The sequence below is a fragment of the Nicotiana tabacum genome, chromosome 13 (genome assembly GCF_000715075.1).
Source record: "Nicotiana tabacum cultivar K326 chromosome 13, ASM71507v2, whole genome shotgun sequence".
NCBI lineage: Eukaryota > Viridiplantae > Streptophyta > Magnoliopsida > Solanales > Solanaceae > Nicotiana > Nicotiana tabacum.
In genome coordinates this window covers 79,283,383-79,306,046 of record NC_134092.1, presented here as the reverse complement: position 1 = coordinate 79,306,046, position 22,664 = coordinate 79,283,383, and the positions used below count along the sequence as shown (strand labels likewise).

The 22,664-nt window shown below is 39.2% G+C and overlaps 1 protein-coding gene across 1 annotated transcript; it reads left to right on the top strand.

Annotated features, from left to right (window-relative positions):
• The first annotated feature begins 14,458 nt into the window (after positions 1-14,458).
• On the top strand, positions 14,459-15,331 carry LOC107808078 (uncharacterized). Its single transcript, XM_016632561.2, has 2 exons — positions 14,459-15,069; positions 15,112-15,331. Exons 1-2 carry the CDS (start codon positions 14,459-14,461, stop codon positions 15,329-15,331), a joined length of 831 nt encoding a protein of 276 aa, XP_016488047.2.
• The last annotated feature ends 7,333 nt before the right edge of the window (positions 15,332-22,664 follow it).

Below are 22,664 nucleotides of genomic sequence, written 5' to 3'. Positions count from 1 at the left end.
ATTTCTTCTGCAGTATTATGCTTTGGTGGCATTTATCATGCACTTCTGAGACTTGAGAAACTTGAGGAATCTTTTTCCTTCTTTGGTTATGTCTGGAAAGATCTCTTTGTATGCGTAGTCACCAATGGCACAACCTACAGGCTAAGTAGCGCCTTAATGGGAGTATTTTTTTCCTCCGCGATAATATAATTCCAAGACCAGTCAGAGAGAATGGACCATAAGGAAAGTACATCTCTATGCTTACATGTCAATGTATGCATGCCAACTATAATATAATGCAGTGATAAAACCATATGCATACTATCGGTGTATCAATGCACTCAGTTCTCCCAACCACTCAATCCTCACAGTCACTCAGTCCTCACAGTCACTCAATCCTCTCAATCACTCGGCACTCGCACTCAGTAGGTACCTGCGCTCACTGGGGGTGTGTACAGACTCCGGAGGGGCTCCTTCAGCCCAAGCGCTATTATAAGACAATCATGGCATAATCAATCAAACATGATGCGGCGTACAACCCGATCCCATAGATAAATCAATACTACTTGCTGTGGTGTGCAACCCGATCCTAACAATATCCTCATAATCAGACCCTCGATCTCGCTCAGTCATCAATCTCTCCAGTCTCTCGGACTCACAATGTTATACAAATTAGCCCAAAAATAATGATGTGATATATCAATAAATGGTAACAAAGACTGAGATATGATATGCATATGAATGCATACGACTGAGTATGTAATTGCAATGTAAGCAAACAACTCAACAATAGAAATAACCTCAGTGGGTCCTAACAGGATAAACATGTTGCTTAGACATGATTTCTAACCTGGATCACATCTCAATTACTCTAGCACGTAGAGATTTCATGGTTCCAGATAAGATCAGGTAACTACACGGTACTACAGAAATAACTGAGTCACAATTCACACGGTACACGCCCACACACCCGTCACCTAGCATGTATGTCACCTCAACACCAAACACATAACACATAATTTGGGGTATCATACCCTCGGCACCAAGTTTAGAAGTGTTACTTACCTCGAACAAGCAAAATCCAATACCGAGCAAGCCAAGCGATGCTCCAAAAATTCCATCCCACGTGTACCAACCTCCGAACGGCTCGAAACTAGCCAAAAGCAACTAAAATACATCAAATAAAGCCTAAGGAAACAATTTCAATCGATAAAGATAGAATCTTTAATCAAAAACCCAAAGTTAACCAAAAAGTTAAACCTGGGCCCGTACCTTGGAACCCGACAAAACTCATAAAATCCGACAACCCATTCAATTATGTATCCAACCATACTAGTTTTACTCAAATCCGACTCCGAATCGATGTTCAAAACTCAAAAATTCACTTTATGAAATTTTAGACAAACCCCCCCAAATTTCACTTTGAAATCATCAATCAAATGCCAAACATGAAGATGGATTCATGAAATATAACCAAAACTGAGTAGAGAACACTTAATCCGATCCATGTGGTGAAAATCGCATCCAAAATTACCCAAATCCGAGCCCCCAACTCAAAATATGACCAAATGAACAAACCCTTGATATTATATATTTCTGCCAGATGTTCTACCTCGTTTCTCATGCCAAACGATCCCGAAACTCGCTTTTGAATCACTTTATTTGACCTTATAATGAAGGAGATATGTTGGTTTCAATATTTGGAAATAGTGCAAATTTTTAAATACGAAGTCAGTGGTAATTTCGTAATTAATATAAAAAATTTGGTAACCCAATTCTTAGTAAAATGACCATAAATGCCTCATACGATGTCAAAATTCAACGATTCTTTTTTGCTATGCCTCTGTAATTACGATACAGATCTAATTATTCAATCAAAACAGAAATTGGAGCTCATTTGCTTAATATGGTACCATTTATGCTTGAAGAAACGACGTCGAAACATAAAAAAACGAGCGCAACACAACCCAAACCTATCCGAAACACACCCAAGCGCCTCGGGACCCCATCCGAATATACCAAAAAATCCCATAACATAAAACGAACTTATTCGAGGCCTCAAATCATGCACAACAACATCAAAACCACGAATCGCATCTCAAATCGAACTTAATGAACTTTGAATCTTTCAACTTCCAAAACTCATGCCGAACCTTATCAAACCAAATCGAAATGAACTCAAATTTTTCACACAAGTCCCAAATGACATAACAAAGCTATTCCAATTCCCAGAACTATAATTGGAATCCAATATCATCAAAGTCAACTCCCGGCCATATTTTAGAACATTCCAAACCTTTAAATTTCCAACTTTCGCCAAATAGTGCAGAAACCTTCTAGAAATATCCAAATGCAAATCTTGGCATACGCCCAAGTCCAAAATCACCATCCGGACCTAACGGAACCATCAAAACTCCGATCCGAGGTCAAGTACTAAAAAGTGAAACTTGGTCAACTCTTCTAATTTAAAGCCTCCTAGTTGAGAATCATTCTTCCAAATCAATTCCGAATAACCTGAAAACCAAAACCCACGATTCACACAAGTCATAACACATCATACGATGCTACTCAAGACTTCAAATAGCTGGACAGAATACAAATTCTCAAAACGACCGGCTGGGTCATTACATTTTCCCCCACTTAAACAAGCGTTCGTTCTCGAACGTGCCAAGAGTCATTCCAAAGCCATCGAACCTCCGTGTAACCTTACCATGCACATACCCGGGGGTGATCCCACATCACCCCTATTCCATATAGGCCCGACAACACAACATAACTGAAGATCATTACTTCAACCTTAGCCCGTAAACCATAGAATCCAATTCCAACATCTGGAATTTCCTACAAGACTTGAACCTCGCATCTACACACTATATAAGTTTGAACAGGCGGTATCGAGACATATCCATAACCCAAGATGTACTCACATGAAATACTACACAAATCACATGCTCATTAGCAAAATATTCGATCACCGTAGCTGCTCAAAACAACCCAATACCGGTAATAAACCTTATATCAAATAAAACCTTGTTCTAAAACCTTCGTACACTGCCGATGATGAAAGAAACATGCAGAACTCATAACCATTCATCAGATCAACAAGTCTTGGAGCTCCCTCTCCTTCGACAAGAACTACAACCAAATTCTAAGCCGATCAACAATATTATCCTTCTAAATATACCGCAATCAGATCTGATAGAACCCATTCTAGGTCCGATGATCTCGTCTTATCAAATGCATCCTCCTTGTTGATGTGCCATACCAATACAACCTTAAGCTACAAACCGTGCAATCCGTGTACCAACACGCAACAATTCAAGTATAGTCAAACATAGGAAATGACTCAAATGAGAGAACCGTCCCGCCAGCTCAACAAGTACCGCCACAACGAAATTCTAAGAACCCATCACACACCGCAGAACCATGACACACGAATCTAACACTAAGGATCATATCTCAACATATCTCTACCACAATGCGCGACCCCATCCGAACACTGGCCCATATGAGATACCTCGAGCCACCATGCTCAAAATCAGTAACCACGCGTAATTCGATATCAAGTACCCAAGGTGCATGACCATAACCACAGAGAAGCAATTAACACAATACCACAACCCGAAAGGACCATAACCAAGGCGTAATTGACCATTCCACACCCAATCACCAAATCACACGAAGTCCGCTATAAGGCCCAAACTGAACCACATCATGCGTGCATATAACCACAAATCACAACCTCTCGTAGCATAGAAGGATAACACATAGAACAAATCAGAACACGAACAAGTTCACTCTAACCAAATGACACACCTTTCTGCAATAACGATGCCGAGTCAACAAATCCGACCCGATGTAGAATACACATCCTCATTAGGCCTACCAATGAGCTCCAAAATCAACCCTGGTCATCCATATATAGATAATTAACCCTCCGAAAGTCCACAATGACCTAACCATAACACATACTATCATCTGGCTAGCTTTGGCCACATCTTCACAGTCCACAACCACGAAATAACATGTTTCTGAGAATTCTCAGTCTCCAAATCCATAGAACACATGAATCATCATAGCCGATCCCAACTCCACCACTCTAATGACTAACACATCTCTCTTACATAATCATCCCCACGATAAATTCTTCTATAATTCTTCCATGCCACAAAGAAAAATCTGAACATCAGCAGTTGATCAACCAGATGAGTATCGCAATACTAATGAAGCATCCGTAAGTCAAAACACAGTGCGCCTTCTAAAATGCGCACCCTTCTCAGGCAATACCAAGTAGTAATAACATTCATCTAGTCATCTGAAATTGTCCGTGTTATCTAAAAATTCATGACCTTCCCTTCAAAATTGAACTGTGACCTTGCACATGCAAATCTCAATCCCACACAACACACCGCATCTATCATGCCATCATATGAAAAGTACGAGAACCTCATAATCAACTCTGATTCACAAGCAGAATACATACCCAGTCAGCCGAAAACCCTCCATTTGATCTCATCCAGGAGTAAATCCCAATACGCAATATGTTTCCTCATGCCAGTAGGAAATATCCACCTCGAACTAATAGAAATCATCGAGAACTCTTCGAAACCCATTTTCAAATAACTAGGCCATCAAAACTAAATCTCTTTAACTCAACCAAGCTACGCAGGTCGCCAAACCCAAGATTATTGCCACAAAACACCTGTAGAGACACAACACATCATAAGTACCCAAAGAACTGATCATATCCATTACTGTACTGATCCAACCTACTACCAAGCTGTCCCATTTCTCCGAGTTCCTTCTGAATTACCCTCAAATTGACGTTTCTCCTTGCCAGAACACCACGATCCTTACCAAAAACTCACCACAAGAGGTCCTAACATAAAACCACATACCCTAAAGCCCATAAGCTGATGTATTCCCTCTTAAGCACCCCAAAAGTACCACAACTGATACACCCACTCTAAAAAGACCTTCTATGAACCTAAAGCCGTTAACTTTACCTCCCTGATACTGAAATACAGAATCCATAGTGATACATAAATACTGCAAGTCCCGGATCCATCCAATAAAAATCTCAGATCTTAACCATATACAAATCTGGAAAATTCTCAATTGCCGCATATAATCTTGAATCCATTAGAACCTCCTCGAGAGTCATCTACTCTGCTCAAATATCAATTGCACCGCCCAAACGGGACGAACGACCTGTGCCCCATTAGCATGAAAACACCCAAAGAAGTAACTTCGCCTTAACACAACCAAGCAAATTGCTACACCATGAGCACTACATCCGTCACGAATAACAACTCAAATCATTCCATAATTTCCATATACCCATAGAGTGTAATATAACCAGTATCTGGAAATTCTCTTACTTGAGTCATCCTCGATCTCAACCTCTGCAAGTCATAACTAATTCACAAGTATACCTCAAATAGAAACCAATACAACACATAACCATGCAATCCGATCATCGATAGCAGACCCCCCCACTTGGCTCAAAGCCATAGAATAAAACATCTGATAACTTACAATAACCATACCCCATTACTGCCATAATACCGCTGTGAGATTCAACTAAATCCTTCATAAGCTCATGTAACACAAACCATCTAATACCTCAAATCATCGGCAAATCTCGCATTCATCCTCGTGACGGTCAGGTCAACTATTACAACCGATCCAAACTCAAATCACACAAATATAACCCACTGGTAAAAAAGAAAGCCTCTACACAACATCATAAAAATCACACACCCGTAAATTACCTCGTAGGTTATAACCTACCTACTTAGCCTCAAACTGACATCTCTTTATACCCTTTCACAAGCACAACTACTACGTAGTCACTTAATCTTCCTGAGTCTGAACTCACCAACAAGGCATGAGAACCTAATTTGTTCCACAGTTAAGCAACATGAAAGATCCTCCAATACACTCATAACTCGAGATAATATGTTACATCAAGACAGAAATCAAGCACCCAATAGTCCTTTTTACATCGGAAGCAAACTCTTCTCGTCACATTAATCCATCTGAACACATCCCGCAGTCACATCATACTCATCATATAGCTATCCAACCACTCATCGAGCCACAAATTCTACTAATAGGGACACTACCAGACTTATAAGTCCAAAAACACATGCTCACATAACCGAAATCCCCGTGCTCAAGCTACAGTCAAAACTCGGCCTCAAGTCCTTCAGATTGGCCTATCATAAGCACACTGAAATCACATCTCGTACCTAATTCATAGAATCACAAGCTGTCGACGCACAGCCGATACCGAGCGCTCACATGCGCATACGAATCTGTGGAAGGAATTCAAAGAGTTACACTTCAAGCTGAATCAATACCGCACGATATGGAAACAAAGATGGGAAATTTATCCTAAATGCCCTATAGCCTTTCAAAGATAGGTATGGACGTCATCATACCGATCCACAAAACTCTACTAGACACTTGCTCATGACTCATAGAACCTATGAACCTAGAGCTCAGCTTGTCATGACCCAAAATCCAACTAGTCATGATGGCATCTAACCTAACCTGCTAGGTAAGACAATTAACAACTATCCAATTTAATGAGATTTATTGAGACAAATAAATGATAAAACATCTGAATCTTATACATTTTCTAAGGACTGGTAGTACAAATCATGAGCTTCTAAGATTTGGAGTTTACAAAGCCTGTATGAAATAAATACATCATCTGTTTGAAATATACATGAACATATATTTCATAAGTCTAGAGCTACCATGAACAAGAGACAGTTATAACCGGAATGCAGGTACGTCTTCAATGCTAGCTTCCATCACACACAACAATAACAACATCCAAAACCTGCACGCAAGGTGCATAAGTGTAGTGTGAGTACAACCGACCCCATGTACTCAATAAGTAATAAACCTAACCTTAGGTTGAAAGTAGTGACGAGTTGGGACAAGGGTCAGAATACAACTCCAATAACCAGTAACAATTCGTAACAATATAATAAAAATGGTACATGAAGTAACTCAGAGATATGATGCTCTGCTCATTTGCAGTTACGGAAAATAGGCATACTTTTCAAGTATAACAATAAATCCCAAGTTTTCACCGAAAACACCAAAAATAGGAGTAAGTTTGAAAACTGTGATTTTTCCCAAATACTTCCAACAATAGGTAAGATGTTCCATTATCAAATGGCATAAGGAAAGTACATCTCTATGCCTACATGTCAATGTATGCATGCCAACAGTAATACAATGCAATGATAAAACCATATGCATACTCTCGGTGTATCAATGCACTCAGTCTTCCCAATCACTCAATCCTCACAGTCACTCAGTCCTCACAGCCACTTAGTCCTCACAGTCACTCAATCCTCCCAATTACTCGGCACTCGCGCTCGACACTCGCACTTGACACTCGCACTCAGTAGGTACATGCGCTCACTGGGGGTGTGTACAGACTCCGGAGGGGCTCCTTCAGCCCAAGCACTATAATAAGCCAATCATGGCATAATCAATAAAACATGCTGCAACGTGCAACCCTATCCCATAGATAAATCAATAATAGTTGCTGCGGCGTGCAACCCGATCCCACCAATATCCTCACAATCAGGCCCTCGGCCTCGCTCTGTCATCAATTTCTCCAGTCTCTCGGGCTCACAATGTCATACAAATCAGCCCAAAAATAATGATGTGATGTATCAATAAATGGTAACAGAGATTGAGATATGATATGCATATGAATGTGTACGGCTGAGTATGTAATTGTAATGTAAGAAAATAACTCAACAGCAGAAATGACCTCAGTGGGTCCCAACAGGATAAGAATGTAGCCTAGACATGTTTCCTAACATGGATCATAGCTTAATTACTCTAGCACGTAGAGATTTCATGGTTACAGATAAGATCAGGTAACTACACAGTACCACGGAAATAACTAAGTCACAATTCACACGGTGCACGCCCACACGCCCACACGCCCGTCACCTAGCATGTATGTTACCTCAACACCCTCGGTACCAAGTTTAGAAGTGTTACTTACCTCGAACAAGCAAAATCCAATACCGAGCAAGCCAAACGATGCTCCAATAATGCCGTCCCACGCATACCGACATCTGAATGGATCAAAACTAGCCAAAAGCAACCCAAATACATCAAATAAAGTCTAAGAAATCTATTCCAATCGATAAATGTGGAATCTTTAATCAAACGCCCAAAGTCAACCAAAAGGTCAAACCCAGGCCCGCACCTCGGCACCCAACAAAACTCATAAAATCTGATAACCCATTCAATTACGAGTCCAACCATACTAGTTTCACTTAAATCCGACTCCGAATCGATGTTCAAAACTAAAAAATTCACTTTATGAAATTTTAAACAAAACCCCCAAAATTTCACTTAATGAAATTTTAAACAAAACCCCCAAAATTTCACTTTTAAATCATCAATCAAATGCCAAAAACAAAGACGGATTCATGAAATATAACCAAACCGAATAGAGAACACTTATTCCAATCCATGTGGTGAAAATCGCATCCAACATCGCCCAAATCTGAGCTCTCCAACTCAAAATATGACAAATGAACAAACCCTTGATATTATATATTTCTGCCAGCTGTTCTGCCTCGTTTCTGGTGCCAAATTATATCGAAACTCGCTTTTGATGCCTCCATCAGATTCCTTATGAAATTAGTCAGCTTAGGCTTTTGAATCACTCCATTTGACCTTATAATGAAAGAGATATGTTGGTTTCAATATTTGGAAATAGTGCAGATTTTTAAATACGAAGTCAGTGGCAATTTCGTAATTAATCTGAAAATTTAGCAACCCAATTTTTAGTAAAATGATCATAAACTCCTCATACGATGTCAAAATTCGACGATTCTTTTTGCTATGCCTCCGTAATGACGATACATATATAAGGCTTCAATCAAAATAGAAATTGGAGTTCATTTGCTTAATGTGGTACCATTTATGCTTGAAGAAACGACGTCGAAACATAAAAAAAATGAGCGTAACACAACCCAAACCTATCCGAAACTCACCAGAGCCCCTCAGGATCCCGTCCGAACATACCAACAAGTCCCAAAACATAACACGAACTTATTCGAGGCTTCAAATCATGCATAACAACATCAAAACCACGAATCGCACCTTAAATCAAACTTAATGAACTTTGAATCTTATAACTTTCAAAACTCATGCCAAACATTATCAAATCAACTCCGAAAGAACTCAAATTCTGCACACAAGTCCCAAATGACATAACGAAGATATTTCAATTCCCAGAACCATAATTCGAACCCGATATCATCAAAGTCAACTCCCGTTCAAACTTATGAACATTCCAAACCTTTAAATTTTCAACTTTCGCCAAATAGTGTCGAAACCTTCTAGAAATATCCAAATGCAAATCAAGGTATATTCCCAAGTCCAAAATCACCATCCGGGCCTAACTGAACCATCAAAACTCAGATCCGAGGTCAAGTACTAAAAAGTCAAACTTAGTCAACTCTTCCAATTTAAAATTTCCTAGTTGAGAATCATTCTTCCAAATTAATTCCGAATAACCTGAAAACCAAAACCGACGATTCACACAAGTCATAATATATTATACGATGCTACTCAAGACTTCAAATAGCTGAACAGAATGCAAATTCTCAAAACGACCGACTGGGTCGTTACATTCAAGATAATATTTTATCATCACGGGATGTATTCTCATAACTCATCAATAAAGTGCACTTGGATATGAAAATAATAGAGTGCGAATGTCTGCTCAAGATATAAGACATGACTATGGCTAAATCAATTTAGCAATAATTTCACAAATACCCATCTTGGCTAATTAGAAAACAATAATCCTAAAGCATGATCTCTAGCATGAAAAGATAAGCTCGAATAGTCATACAAAGAATTACATATGTATCATAGAGAGCACACAATAAAATCAAGGCAGAGTAGAAGCCTAGAGTATAATCCGGTCATTTTTCATATATAGCACTCGCATATATGCTCGTCACCTCGCATATACGTCTCGTCACATATAATACAATTAGACATATAAGGTCCAACTCTAAGAGCTATTCCCTCAAACAAGAGTAGGCAAGACACTTACCTTAAATGGGCCAAATCAACCCTCCAAAATTGCCTTTCCTTTAGAAACCACCTCTAAACGACTCAAATCTAGCAAAAAAAGAAAAAACTCAATAACATCAAATAAAACCATAGGAAACAACCCCAAAGAATACATCTATGATCTTTAATCAAATTTTCAAAAGTCAACAAAGTCAGCCCGGGTCCACACGGTCAAAACCCGAGTCAAGTAATAGATCCCGATTACCCATAACCTCATGAGTCCTATTATATTATTAGATTTCAAATCCGAGTCCAAATCGACTCCCAAGTCCCCAATATTCACTCTCTTAAGTTGTAGACAAAACTCCCAACTTTTCCATTACAATTCCAAGTTTTTAGTGTAGAAATCCATGAGGATTCAAGATTTAAAGCCAAATTCAAGTAAAAATTATTTACCTCAAATGTAGTAGTAAATATGCTCTCCACCAGCAGCCAAACGCTCTCTAGAGAGGCGACAAAGAGGAACAGTAACTGAACGACAAAAATGGCCACCAATCCCTCGTCCGATGGTGAAAAACCACTGGACCAGTCTCAACGGTTGCGTCTACACACTCCGCACATAATCCAGGTAGGCGACTCAATCATTTCTTCCCCCTCTGCTGAACGAATCAACAATGGCAGAAGTGTGTGTTCACCAAAAAAATCGCCAGGACACAACTGTGAAACTTTTCAATGTTTCTGGGTCAAGTCGAATGATTCAAAGACATAGAGATGGTTCAACACACCATTTACAACCAATAAACAAAGCATCCGACAATATCACAACAGGAGTTTGTGATTCAGAATAGGGAAACAATGTTGACAAATAACTGATGGTCACGCGAGGAGGTACATATATCCATATTGATCACAGCCAATGCAAGGCCACTCCAATTGATTTGGATAATAATCCCGACCTTTCAAACAACAACCACGATGAGCAATTAGTTGCAAATTTGCAGAATAAAGTTTACACAAATTCGCACATACCATCTGTTCGAAGAAATGCCAGGGTCAGTTTTGATGCCAATTTTGACGAATATATAAATAGTTGTGCTTCACAAAGTCATGTTGAGATTGGTCGTCAAGCGAAGTTACAAGAAAATATAATGAATGAGAGTGATCGAAGGCAGACACCTACAGGAGCACACTTTGCCTATGCTAATTCTGAGGACCAAGTTGTGATTGAATTGGGTGGAATAGACTCAAAACATGTTGGTGGAAGCCACCAGAATGCCCAACTTCATTCGCATAGTAAGAACCTTGAGGCTCGACCAAATAGTACCCATGCTGTCATGAAGTTGAATGACTGTATTGTTGCTACTCCTTCAACTGCCCAACGATTACTTGAGCAGCCTCTCGTTGACAGGCCGAAGACTGTCAAACCAAATTCTACTGAACCACCACGCTCAACACCACCATCCCCAAATTTGACAACATATGTTGTGTTAACCAATAAGGTAAATGATCCCACACAGTCCCAGCCAATACGCAGACCAACACCATCGACCTTCCCTAAAATATCAACCAATTTTGATAAAAGTCATGCTGCTCACCATAAAAAACAAGGTACCTACCACTATTCCAACAATCACACTTGTGACTCATCTCCAAAAGAAACTCCCCCTCAAGCACAGAACCTCAATCACACCCCTGCTTTAGCCCTTGTACAGACATACCCTCATGTTGCAGCTCCATCTAACCAACCAAAGCAGCAAAACATTCCCAGTAGTCACAACAACCAGTCTCACCACATTAAGACACCTGCAACTACATTACAAAGTGACAATACTACTCAACCAAGTAAAACACCTTCCTATCCTACTCCACCACCTCCTACTATCACACAATCTTTAGCTACCTAATTGCGAGCAATGCAGGCTGTAGAGATTGAACCAATAGGATTCACAGCTCCTAGAATAACTACCAAATAGGGTCAGCTAACAGTCATCTTTACTAGAAAGGATTACATGGTCACACTTGCCAGCAGGTGCCAGTACACAATTGTAGGCAAGTTTCTAAACACAATACGTAGAATGGAGCAGATTAGGAGAAGTTTCATTATCCAGTCAGAACTCAGAGAAGGAGTTAAGATAGCTCATTTTAATGATAAGACAGTTTACATCGACCTTCACAATGAGTATGATCACACAACTGTCTGGACAAAAAAATTCATGTACATTCAAGGTCAAAGGATGGAATTACAGGCTTGGACACCTACCTTTAATCCAAATGAGGATACTCCCATTATCCCTATTTGGATTGTCATTCCAGAGCTTCCATGGCATTTCTACTACAAAGAGGTGTTGGCTATTTTATTATCACCAGTTGGGAAGATTCTGCACCTTGACCTTGCCTCCATGCAAAAGACCAGGGGAAGTGTTGCCAAAGTAAGGATGCAAGTAGACTTAACACAAACAAGGCCTCATCATGTTTGCTTGGCTTTGATGAGGATCAGGATGTCAATGGAGATGGCCAATGGTTAAAAGTTATCTATGAAGACTTTCCACCATACTGCTGTCACTGTAAGCACTTGGGGCATGAAGATTATTATTGTTCTATAAAGAAAAAATATGAGGAAGAGAGGAAGAAAATAGCTACTGCTTCATCACAATAATGACAATCAGAATACAATCAGGGATATTAATAATACTACCTCTCATCAACACTAGGATCATCCCATAATACTCCAGAATATTCAAGACACAAAACAAAACATGGAATTACAACACCAAATCGAGGAACAACAGCAAAGATCAAATGACAAGGCAGTAAATCAACAACAAAAAAAGGATAACCACTCCAATGATCAATGGCATACTCAAAAGAAGAAACTTCAGGGGAGTACACCAAAGAAACAAGAATCAGAAAGACAAACATCACATAACACAAATAACATGTACAAATATGACCAAGCCAGATAACATCACAGTTACATAGACACAAACACAACAACTAGTTGTCATAGCCCATATGACAGAACCCATTACAAACACCACCACAAAAGAATCTACTGGTCAAATAGAGGTTGATCAGAATGCAACACCAACTGATCAAGCAGGCACTTCAAAGGAGATTACTCTTATTCATACAGGTAGTGGTAAGTCAGATACTAACACCACTCAACAAGGTCATTCCAAGGCTGCTTTAGATGACACTAATCCCCCTGACTCTAGGCATCAACTCAGAAGATTTGAGAAAGATCAAGATGCATCCCACAGTCAACAACGAGTGAATGACACAAACATACAACCTAAAATCGAGATTGTGAACACTGTTGAGTTGGGACTGCAGAATCACCATCCCAAAAATAATGTAAATTATATATCAAGTCCATGACATAATAGGAGTGCTGTAAACACTGCAAATACTCAGTCAGGGACAAAAGATGAGGTTACAAAGAACAATACAATTGACTGGGTTCAAAGGACCTTTGATAAGCAGAAGGAAACTATCAATGTCAAAATGAACCAATCATATCAAGAAATACCCTCTCAGACCTGTTTATCATATCCATCCACCACCAGAGAGGGTGCAGACATCTGGGATCAGGCAGTTGAAGAAGAAGCACATAATGCAGATACAAATAGAGCTAGCCCTAATGAAGATGACAACCCCAAAACAGTACCAGAGTGCACCAATAACTCAAAAGCCAAAACTACAGAACACTACAATGACACAGGGCAGAAAATGCAACAAACTGATAGTACTCGGTTAGGTTACCTACCTGGACAACTGGTCACTTATGCTACTGCAAAAGTTCCAAATGACACAGGGATTTTTCAACTACAAATAGAAAGTGATAAGGTTAAAAAAGTTGGGGATGAACAGCTGAGACTAATGGTTGTAGAGAATCCTTCAATAGCAATGCCAATTGCATATGTCTCAACTACCATTTCTCCACTTCAGATCCAACTAAATGTGCTATTTATATCTCCAAATCTGATACTACATGACATCATTACACACAAGAAACTGCCTATTGAGATTCATCAACCTCTGCTTGATAAGCAACACATAGAAGATGAAGCTGATGATGAATCAACTCTTGGAAACTTTAAGGCTGTTGCAAGAGAAGGAGATTTGTCACCTAGGTTGTCGAACAAGAAGGGTAAGAAAGGAAAAAAAATCAAAGACAAGCTAAGGAAACACTACCACCAACAAGAACTATGCCCAAGAGGGCAGCCTCAACAATTAAATGATGATTAAAACACTCATCTGGAACATAAGGTCTGTCAAGACTCAACAGGCCTTTCAAAGGGTTATCAACATGCAAAAACAACATGGCTTCTTCATTGTAGCACCATTAAAGCCTTTTCAAAAATAAGGGTTCATAAACAAGTATAGGAGAAGGTTAGGAATGGAAAGTGCACTATCAAATGTCAGTGGGAAGATATGGTTACTCATAGATGAAGATGTGGAGTGGGAGCTCCTGATAGACACTGAACAACAACTAACAATCAAAGTATTACATCATGGAATTGGTAAGCACATCATTATGACCTTTGTATATTCAAAATGCTCCTCACAGGAAAGACTGGAGCTGTGGAATAATTTGTATTATCTTGCTTCTGATATGGAACTCCCTTGGGTGGTTGGAGGAGATTTCAATGTAATCCTTGGAGAAGAAGAGAAGATAGGAGGATTTCCAGTGTACCCCCCAGAGTATGAGGATTTTGCCTTTTGTATTAATTCATGTGGACTGTTTGATCTTAGTTACAAAGGCAGTCCCTTCACTTGGTGGAACGGCAGGCCAAATGAAGAATGCATATTCAAATGCTTGAACATATTCTTTGTTAACTTGCCTTTCCAATCATTATTCCCTAACATAGAGGTGGAGCATCTCATCAGAACAGGCTCAGATCATGCTCCCCTCTTGATGAGTTGTGGAGAGGAGGCAATGCAATTTGTTAAACCATTCAAGTTCTTAAACTTCTGGACCAAACATGAAACCTTTATAGAAGTTGTTAGGTAAAATTGGATAGCTAATTTCACTATAGATCCATTCTTGAGTTCCAAGCAGAAGCTAAAAAGGGTTAAGCTTGCTCTTTCTAAATGGAGAAAACTCACTTATGGGAATATATTCAAGCAGTTGGCAATTAGAGAAGATGTGGTTAGAATTAAGGAGATTTTGTTTGAAGAAGCACCAACAATGGAGAACAGAGGAATACTTCAACAAGCTCAAGCTGAATTGAAGAAGTATCTGAACATAGAGGAGCAGTATTGGAAATAAAAAGCAGGAATGACATGGTTTGAAGAGGGAGACAGAAACACTAGATTTTTTCATAACCATGTCAATGATAAGAGGTAGAAGCTCCAACTCAAAAGAATTCAGAATAGTGAGGGTGCATGGATTGAGTCACAAGACTTAATGACCGATGCTGCAGTTGATTTCTTTCAAAAGCAGTTTACTAAAGAAGATGATCCTACAAGCTTTGAACTCCTACACAATGTACCTTCAATGGTGACATGTGAGCAGAATCTAGAGCTTTGTAGAAGTCCTACTAGAGAAGAGGTGAAGGCAGCAGTTTTTGCATTGAGCAGTGACAATGTAAGTGGTCCAGATGGCTTCTCAGGATTGTTCTTGCAAGCTTGCTGGGATATTGTAGGGGAAGACATCCACAATATGCTAATACTGTTTTATGGGGGAATCTCTTTTCCTAAATCTATAACTCATACAAATCTTGTATTGTTGCCTAAAAAACCAATGGTCCAAACATTCTCTGATCTCAGACCTATAAGTCTGAGCAATTTTATAAGCAAAGTGTTTTCTAGTGTGGTTCATGATAGGCTGGAGAACATTCTGCCTTCCTTAATCTGTCAAACCAGTTTGGCTTTGTCAAGGGGAGAAGTATCTTTGAAAATATCTTGCTGACTCAAGAAATTGTTACTGACATAAAACTGAGGGGTAAACCTGCCAATGTGATCATCAAACTGGACATGGAAAAGGCATATGATAGGGTATTATGGAAGTACTTGATGCATATGTTAAGGAAAATGGGATTTGCAGAATGCTTTGTCAACATAGTGTGGAATCTGATTGTTAACAACTCATATTCTGTCCTGATTAATGGGCAAACTTCAGGTTTCTTTCACTCAACTAGGGGTGTCAAACAAGGGGATCCTCTATCTCCAGCTTTGTTTATTATTTCAGCAGAAGCTTTGTCTAGGTCCCTAAATAAACTTTTTGAAGACAAACAATTTAAAGGATTTGGTTTGCCTAAGTGGACTGACCCTTTGAACCACTTAGCCTATGCTGATGACACTATCATTTTTGCCTCTTCTGATCTATATTCCCTACAGAAGATAGTTGAGGTTTTGACACAATATGAGCACACCTCTGGACAATTGATTAACAAGGCAAAGAGTTCTTACTACATGCATACCAATGTTGTTGGAACTTTGGTTAATACAATAGGAAATATCACTAGTTTCTCAAAGGGAGAATTTAATTTTACCTATCTTGGATGCCCAATATTTTACACAAGAAGGAGAAAGGACCACTACAATGATTTGATAAAGAAGGTGAAGGCAAAACTGCATTCTTGGAAGGGGTAACTATTGTCCTATGGGAAAAAAGCTACATTGATCTCTAGTGTGTTGCAAAGCATGCCTACACACATCCTTTCTGTACTTGATCCACCTGCTAATATGCTTGAACACTTACACAAAATATTTGCTAGATATTTCTGGAGCAATAATAAAGAAGGCAGGAGTAGGCACTGGACAAAATGGCAAAACCTATGCCTTCCTAAGGAGGGGGGAGGGGGGGTGTAGGTTTTAGATCCTTGGTAGATATTTCTAAAGAATTATTTGCTAAGTTGTGGTGGAGGTTTAGAACTACCAAATCATTATGGTCAAACTTTATGTGGAACAAATACTATAAAAAAGAACCACCTACTGTTGTCCAATTTAGGGAAGGCTCACATGTTTGGAAAAGGTTGTTGGAGGCAAGGGAAGAAGTTGAACATGAAATACTATGGGAGATAAATAGGGGGTCGACTAATGTGTGGCATGAGAACTGGACTGGACTAGGGGGCATTATATCACTTGGTCCCTCCAGATTTCCACATCAATGAAGATCTTTAGGAGGTTGCTCAGTTGAGAGAGGGAGATGATTGGAATGTGCTGTTGGAACAATCTTTTCCTAAAGATATTGCAGATCACATTAGGCAGAAGGTCCCCTTTGACAACAATGATGAGTATTGGGACCACCTAGGTGGATGCCTACAGCTTCAGGGAGATTCAGAGTATGTAGTACATGGCAAATCTTGAGACATAGATCTCCCACAGATGCTGAATACAAGTTGTTGTGGACCAAGGGGCTGCCTTTTAAAATATTCTTATTTCTATGGAGACTATGGAAAGGCAAACTACCTACTGATGATATATGGAGAAGAAGTGGGCACATGGTGGTTTCAAGGTGGAACAAAGTGATATAAACGAGAACAACCAACTGGTTTTGGTGGGGGATAAATCTGCCCAAAACAACATAGATATTTAACTACATAAGGAGTCTACTGCTCAATGGGTGAACATGACCTTTGCAGGTGGTAACTTAGTGGCTACTAATAGATCGTGTCAGGAAATACTATCACAAAATGCTGATACAACTAATTCATTTGAAGAACCTATGGAAAAAGAGAGGCTGCAGTTAAGTGGAGGGAAATTATGGACTGATCAAATAGAAGAGGATTCTGAGGAAGGTGAAATACCAGATGTAATGGAAGCAGATGATGAATCTATTGATGAGGAGGTAGAGGAAGCAGAACAAAGTGTTAATGGGAAGGCCAAGGATTCTACTGGTACAAAATCAGAGTGGTGAAGATACCATCATGTTGCAGAACCCTTTTCCTTTTCCTAATTCTAACCTTAAGACTGGAATGAAGGACCTAATACAAGAGGCAAACAAAGACCGGAGCACTAACAATTCACTTTTGAAAATTGCTGATGCAGTGGAACAAGATGCATCAATTCCTATAGCTGGAGAACAAAATGGTAGTGCAATTGATCATGGAGTAAGAAGTGATAATAAAGGAAATTCATCTATGCAAGTTACAGTTCAGCAATGTGAGACCACTCCCAAGGAGCACACCAGTGGAACCAAAATCAATAAGGAAATGCAGAACACTGAACAGCTACAAGAAAATTTTAGACCCTCAGGTGATGAATATGAATGCAATTAATCAAGGAGGAACTAAGTATGATGCAACAGTGCTGACAATTAAAGTAGTTGAACTGAACACTGATGCAATTATCAATTCGGGTGATGAACACGATGCTGTCTTGTTAAAACAAAATGTTGCTATACCTGATGACTTTCAGGTTGTAAGTCGGGAAAACAACAGTCAGCAAAAGGTAGAGTAAACATGCATGCAAAGGAAGTTTCACTCGACAAAATGAATACAGTGGTGCTCTCTAAACATACAAAGAATCAGATTGCTGTGCAATACGAGGAACACACTGTATGTGATAGCAACAGGGAAAATAAAGGAAAAGATCTAGATGAGGAGTCAACTGCACCAAAACTTTATGAATGTAGCTAAACAAGGTGATTTATCACCAAGGATAATTGACAAGGGGAAATCTACTGGAAAGGGTAGGAAGAAGCAGCAGAAAGATAGCACAAATATGCAGCCTACTGGTGTTCAAACACGACGAACATTGTCTAAATCCAATTTGTTGCCATGAATGCACTCATCTGGAACGTAAGATCAGTAAACACAAAGAAGGCATTTCAAAGGACAATCACAATGCATAGACAACATCACTTTGAATTTAATTGGATTAATGGAGCCAATGCAGCATGCTAGGAAGTTGGACAAATATAGGAGGGAAATTGGATTCGCACAAGCATTTGGTGATATTACCAACAAGATCTGGGCATTTGTCGATGAGGTATATGACGTTGTGATATTGATAGATATGGAGCAGCAGTTAACTTTGAAGTTACATCATGTTCATACACAAAAAGCTTTTGTCCTTACATTGGTGTATGCAAAATATGATGCGATAGAAAGGATCAAACTATGGGACTCGATGTATGCACTTGCAAATGATTTGTCGTTACCATGGATGGTTGGAGGAGACTTTAATATTATATGGGATGAAGAGGAGAAATTTGGTGGGTTGCCAGTCCACATGAATGGAGTGCTTGACTTTAGACACTGTGTAAATACATGTAACCTATACGATATAGGATTTAAGGGAAGTATCTACATATGGTGAAATGGACGAGCGGAAGGGGACTGCATTTTCAAGCGTCAGGACAGATGTTTAACGAATGTTGAATTCCAGCTAACATTTCCAGGATTAGAGATTACCCACCTCCCGAAAATTGGCTCTGACCATAGCCCATTATTATTGGCAGCTTCTACTAACACTGTCCCAGTCAAGAAATCTTTTAAATTCCTAAACTTTTGGATAAAACATGAATCTTTCACTGATGTTGTCAAGGAAAACTGGACTGCCGACTTTAGTGCAAGTCCATTCTATCTCTTTTAGTACAAAATGAAGAAGTTGAAGAAAGCTCTATCAACTTGGAGTAAGACAACATATGGGGACATTTTTCAAAAGATTGCAAGCCTTGAAGAAGTCGTCATTATTCATGAAGCTCAATTTGAAATAAGCCCAACTCAACATAATTGACAAAGGCTTCAAAAGGTTGAAGCAGAACTGATAAGATATTTGGCCTTAGAAGAGGAGTTCTGAAAACAAAAGGCAGGCATGGCTTGGTTCAAAGACGGGGATAGAAATACTAAATTTTTTCATGCTCAAGTGAATGGGAGGAGGAGACGATTACAATTAAAAAGGATTCAGAATGATGTAGGTGACTGGATCGAAAATATTCCAGAAATTGCAGAAGAAGTGTCAAATATTTCAGTAACCAATTTCATGAAGGCAGTGTCCCTGATGCTTTCAGAATTATTGACAATGTACCTCACATGGTTAGTAATGAACAGAACATGGGCTTACTAACAACACCAGCGAGAGAAGAAGTAAAACATGCTGTTTTGGATTAAACAGTGAGAGTGCAGGAGGTACGGATGGCTTCACTAGGTGTTTCTTTCATATATGTTGGGATACAATTGGTGAAGACGTCTTTCAGATGGTTAATGTATTCTTCTGTGGCCATGAACTACCAAGATTTGTGACACAAAATAATATGGTGCTCTTATCAAAAAAGAAGGAGGTTAACACATTTTCAGATATGTGACCAATCAGCCTGAGTAATTTTGTTAACAAAATATTCTCAAGAGTTATCCATGAAAGGTTAGTCGGGATTCTTCCTAATCTTATCTCTGATGAGCAATCTGGTTTTGTTAAGGGCAGAAGCATAATTGAGAATGTGTTACTAACTCAGGAGATCATTACTGATACTAGACTGAGAACTAAAGTGGGGCCAAATGTGGTCATTAAATTAGACATGACGAAAGCCTATGATCGAGTATCTTGGTTATTTTTGACAAAGGTCTTGAGGAAAATAGGTTTTGATGAAAGGTTCATAGCTCTGATTTTTGGTATAATCTCTAATAATTGGTACTCTGTATTGCTAAATGGACAGTCGTATGGTTTTTTTAAATAGACAAGGGGAGTAAAGCAAGGAGATCCGCTATCGCCTACTTTATTCATCTTAGCGGCAGAAGCGATGCCAAGAGGGTTGAATGCATTACATCATAATCTATACTTTTGTAGATTTGGAATGCCCAAATGGAGCCCAAAAATAAATCACCTTGCATACGCAGATGATACCCTAATATTCCTTGGAGAGAAGGATCTCATGTATGGAGGAGGATGCTAGAATGTCGAGACATTTCTGAACACAAAATAGGATGGCACACAAAAATGGGATCATCCCTCTTTTGGTATAAACATTGGACTGGCCTTGGAGCTTTGTATTTCCTTATGAATCCAGATTTTATAATGGATGAGTTTATTAATAATGTGAGTGACGTAGTAGTAGAGGACTCATAGGATGTTGATAAGCTATTATAAATTCTACCAGAGGAATATGTTGTTCACATTGTGGAAACAATAAGGCCACCAACTACGCAAGATGCATTGGATAAACCTTTTTGGAGGTTGGAAAGTAGAGGTAACTTTACTGTTAGTTCTGCCTGGAACTACTTGAGGAGAAGGCAAGATCAAAGGAATGCTTTCAATAAGATGTGGGTAAAGGGAATGCCTTTTAAGATCTCTTTCTTTTTATGGAAGGTCTGAAAAGTTAAACTACCACTAGATGACTTCATGCGAAGACTAGGCTACTGCATGCCTTCAAGGTGCTGGTATTGCGATCAACCAAATGAGAAAACTATGTCTCATGTGTTCTTCACATCGTAGGCTGCAACAAAGGTATGGTCATATTTTTTAACAAGGGCAGGAATTAATATGGAAGGGCTGACTTTGCATCGAGCAATAGTTAAATGTTGGACTGCTACAGTTATTCCAAAACTGGAACCAATTTTGCAAGCATTACCAGCTGTGATAATTTGGGAGCTGTGGAAAAGAAGAAACAACTTCAAACATAGGGAAGTGGTATTAGTCAGCAGGGTTATCTATCAAGCATCATCTGTGTTACAATCGATTGTCAAAGTTAGAAAACCTACCATGCTGAACGTACCTCACAAATGGCCAGAACTGTTGCAAAGAATGGAAAATTATACTCCAGATCTGCAGTTCAAAAAGGTGCTTTGGGAATTCCCAGCCTTGGGGTGGATCAAAGTAAATACAGATGGGGCATCGAGGGGTAATCCAGGAAGAAGTTCCATTGGATTTGTATTGAGGAATGAAGAAGGAAATGTAGTATATGCTAGAGGAAAGGAAATACCTGAAACTACTAATACTGAGGCAGAAGCTTGGGCTATACTGGAGGGGTTGTCCTACTGTGTAAATCAGCAGTACACACAAGTCCTGATACAAACGGATTCAATGCCACTGAAGAATGTGTTAGATGAAGTGTGGATAGCTCCTTGGAATGTGACTGAAATTGTGGAGGAAATAAATAAGTTAAGACATAGATGCACAATTACATTCACCCAATTACTGAGGGAAGGTAATCGTCTATCAGATTACTTAGCTAATTATGCATTGAATTTTGGAAATATTGAAGCTACTAGATTCACCGACCTGGACACGCATGGTAAAAAGATCGTAAACAATGACAAAATGCAATGTCCATACCTGAGAGTGAAGCCTAAAAGAAACTAGAAATATGATAAAGAAAGTGTATGAAAAGAAAAAAAAAATAGCAGAGTACTCTGTTATCAATAGGGAGGAGTTCATATTTTAATGGGTCATAAAGAAGTATAGTAGGCTGTGCAGGACTACTGGAAACACCCAATTTCTCTATACCTTCAATCAGCTCATGCATAGAGCTTCAGAAGCAACAACATATCTTAAGTATGTGGGAGATACAAACTATAAAGCTGGTGCAAAAAAGGAGGACAATGAGGAGTTTAAGAATGTAAAAAGGGGATGTCTTATCAGCAAAACAATGGCCAACTACATGAGTAACATGCTACAAAATTCAACATATGTGGACAGAGCTTGTGTATACATACAAAAAG

Coding starts and splice junctions, on each gene's coding strand:
- LOC107808078 (XM_016632561.2), top strand. CDS start 14,459: ATGGAAAGTGCACTATCAAATGTCAGTGGGAAGATATGGTTACTCATA. Junction 15,070..15,111: donor ACCTTTATAGAAGTTGTTAG/GTAAAATTGGAT, acceptor TCCATTCTTGAG/TTCCAAGCAGAAGCTAAAAA.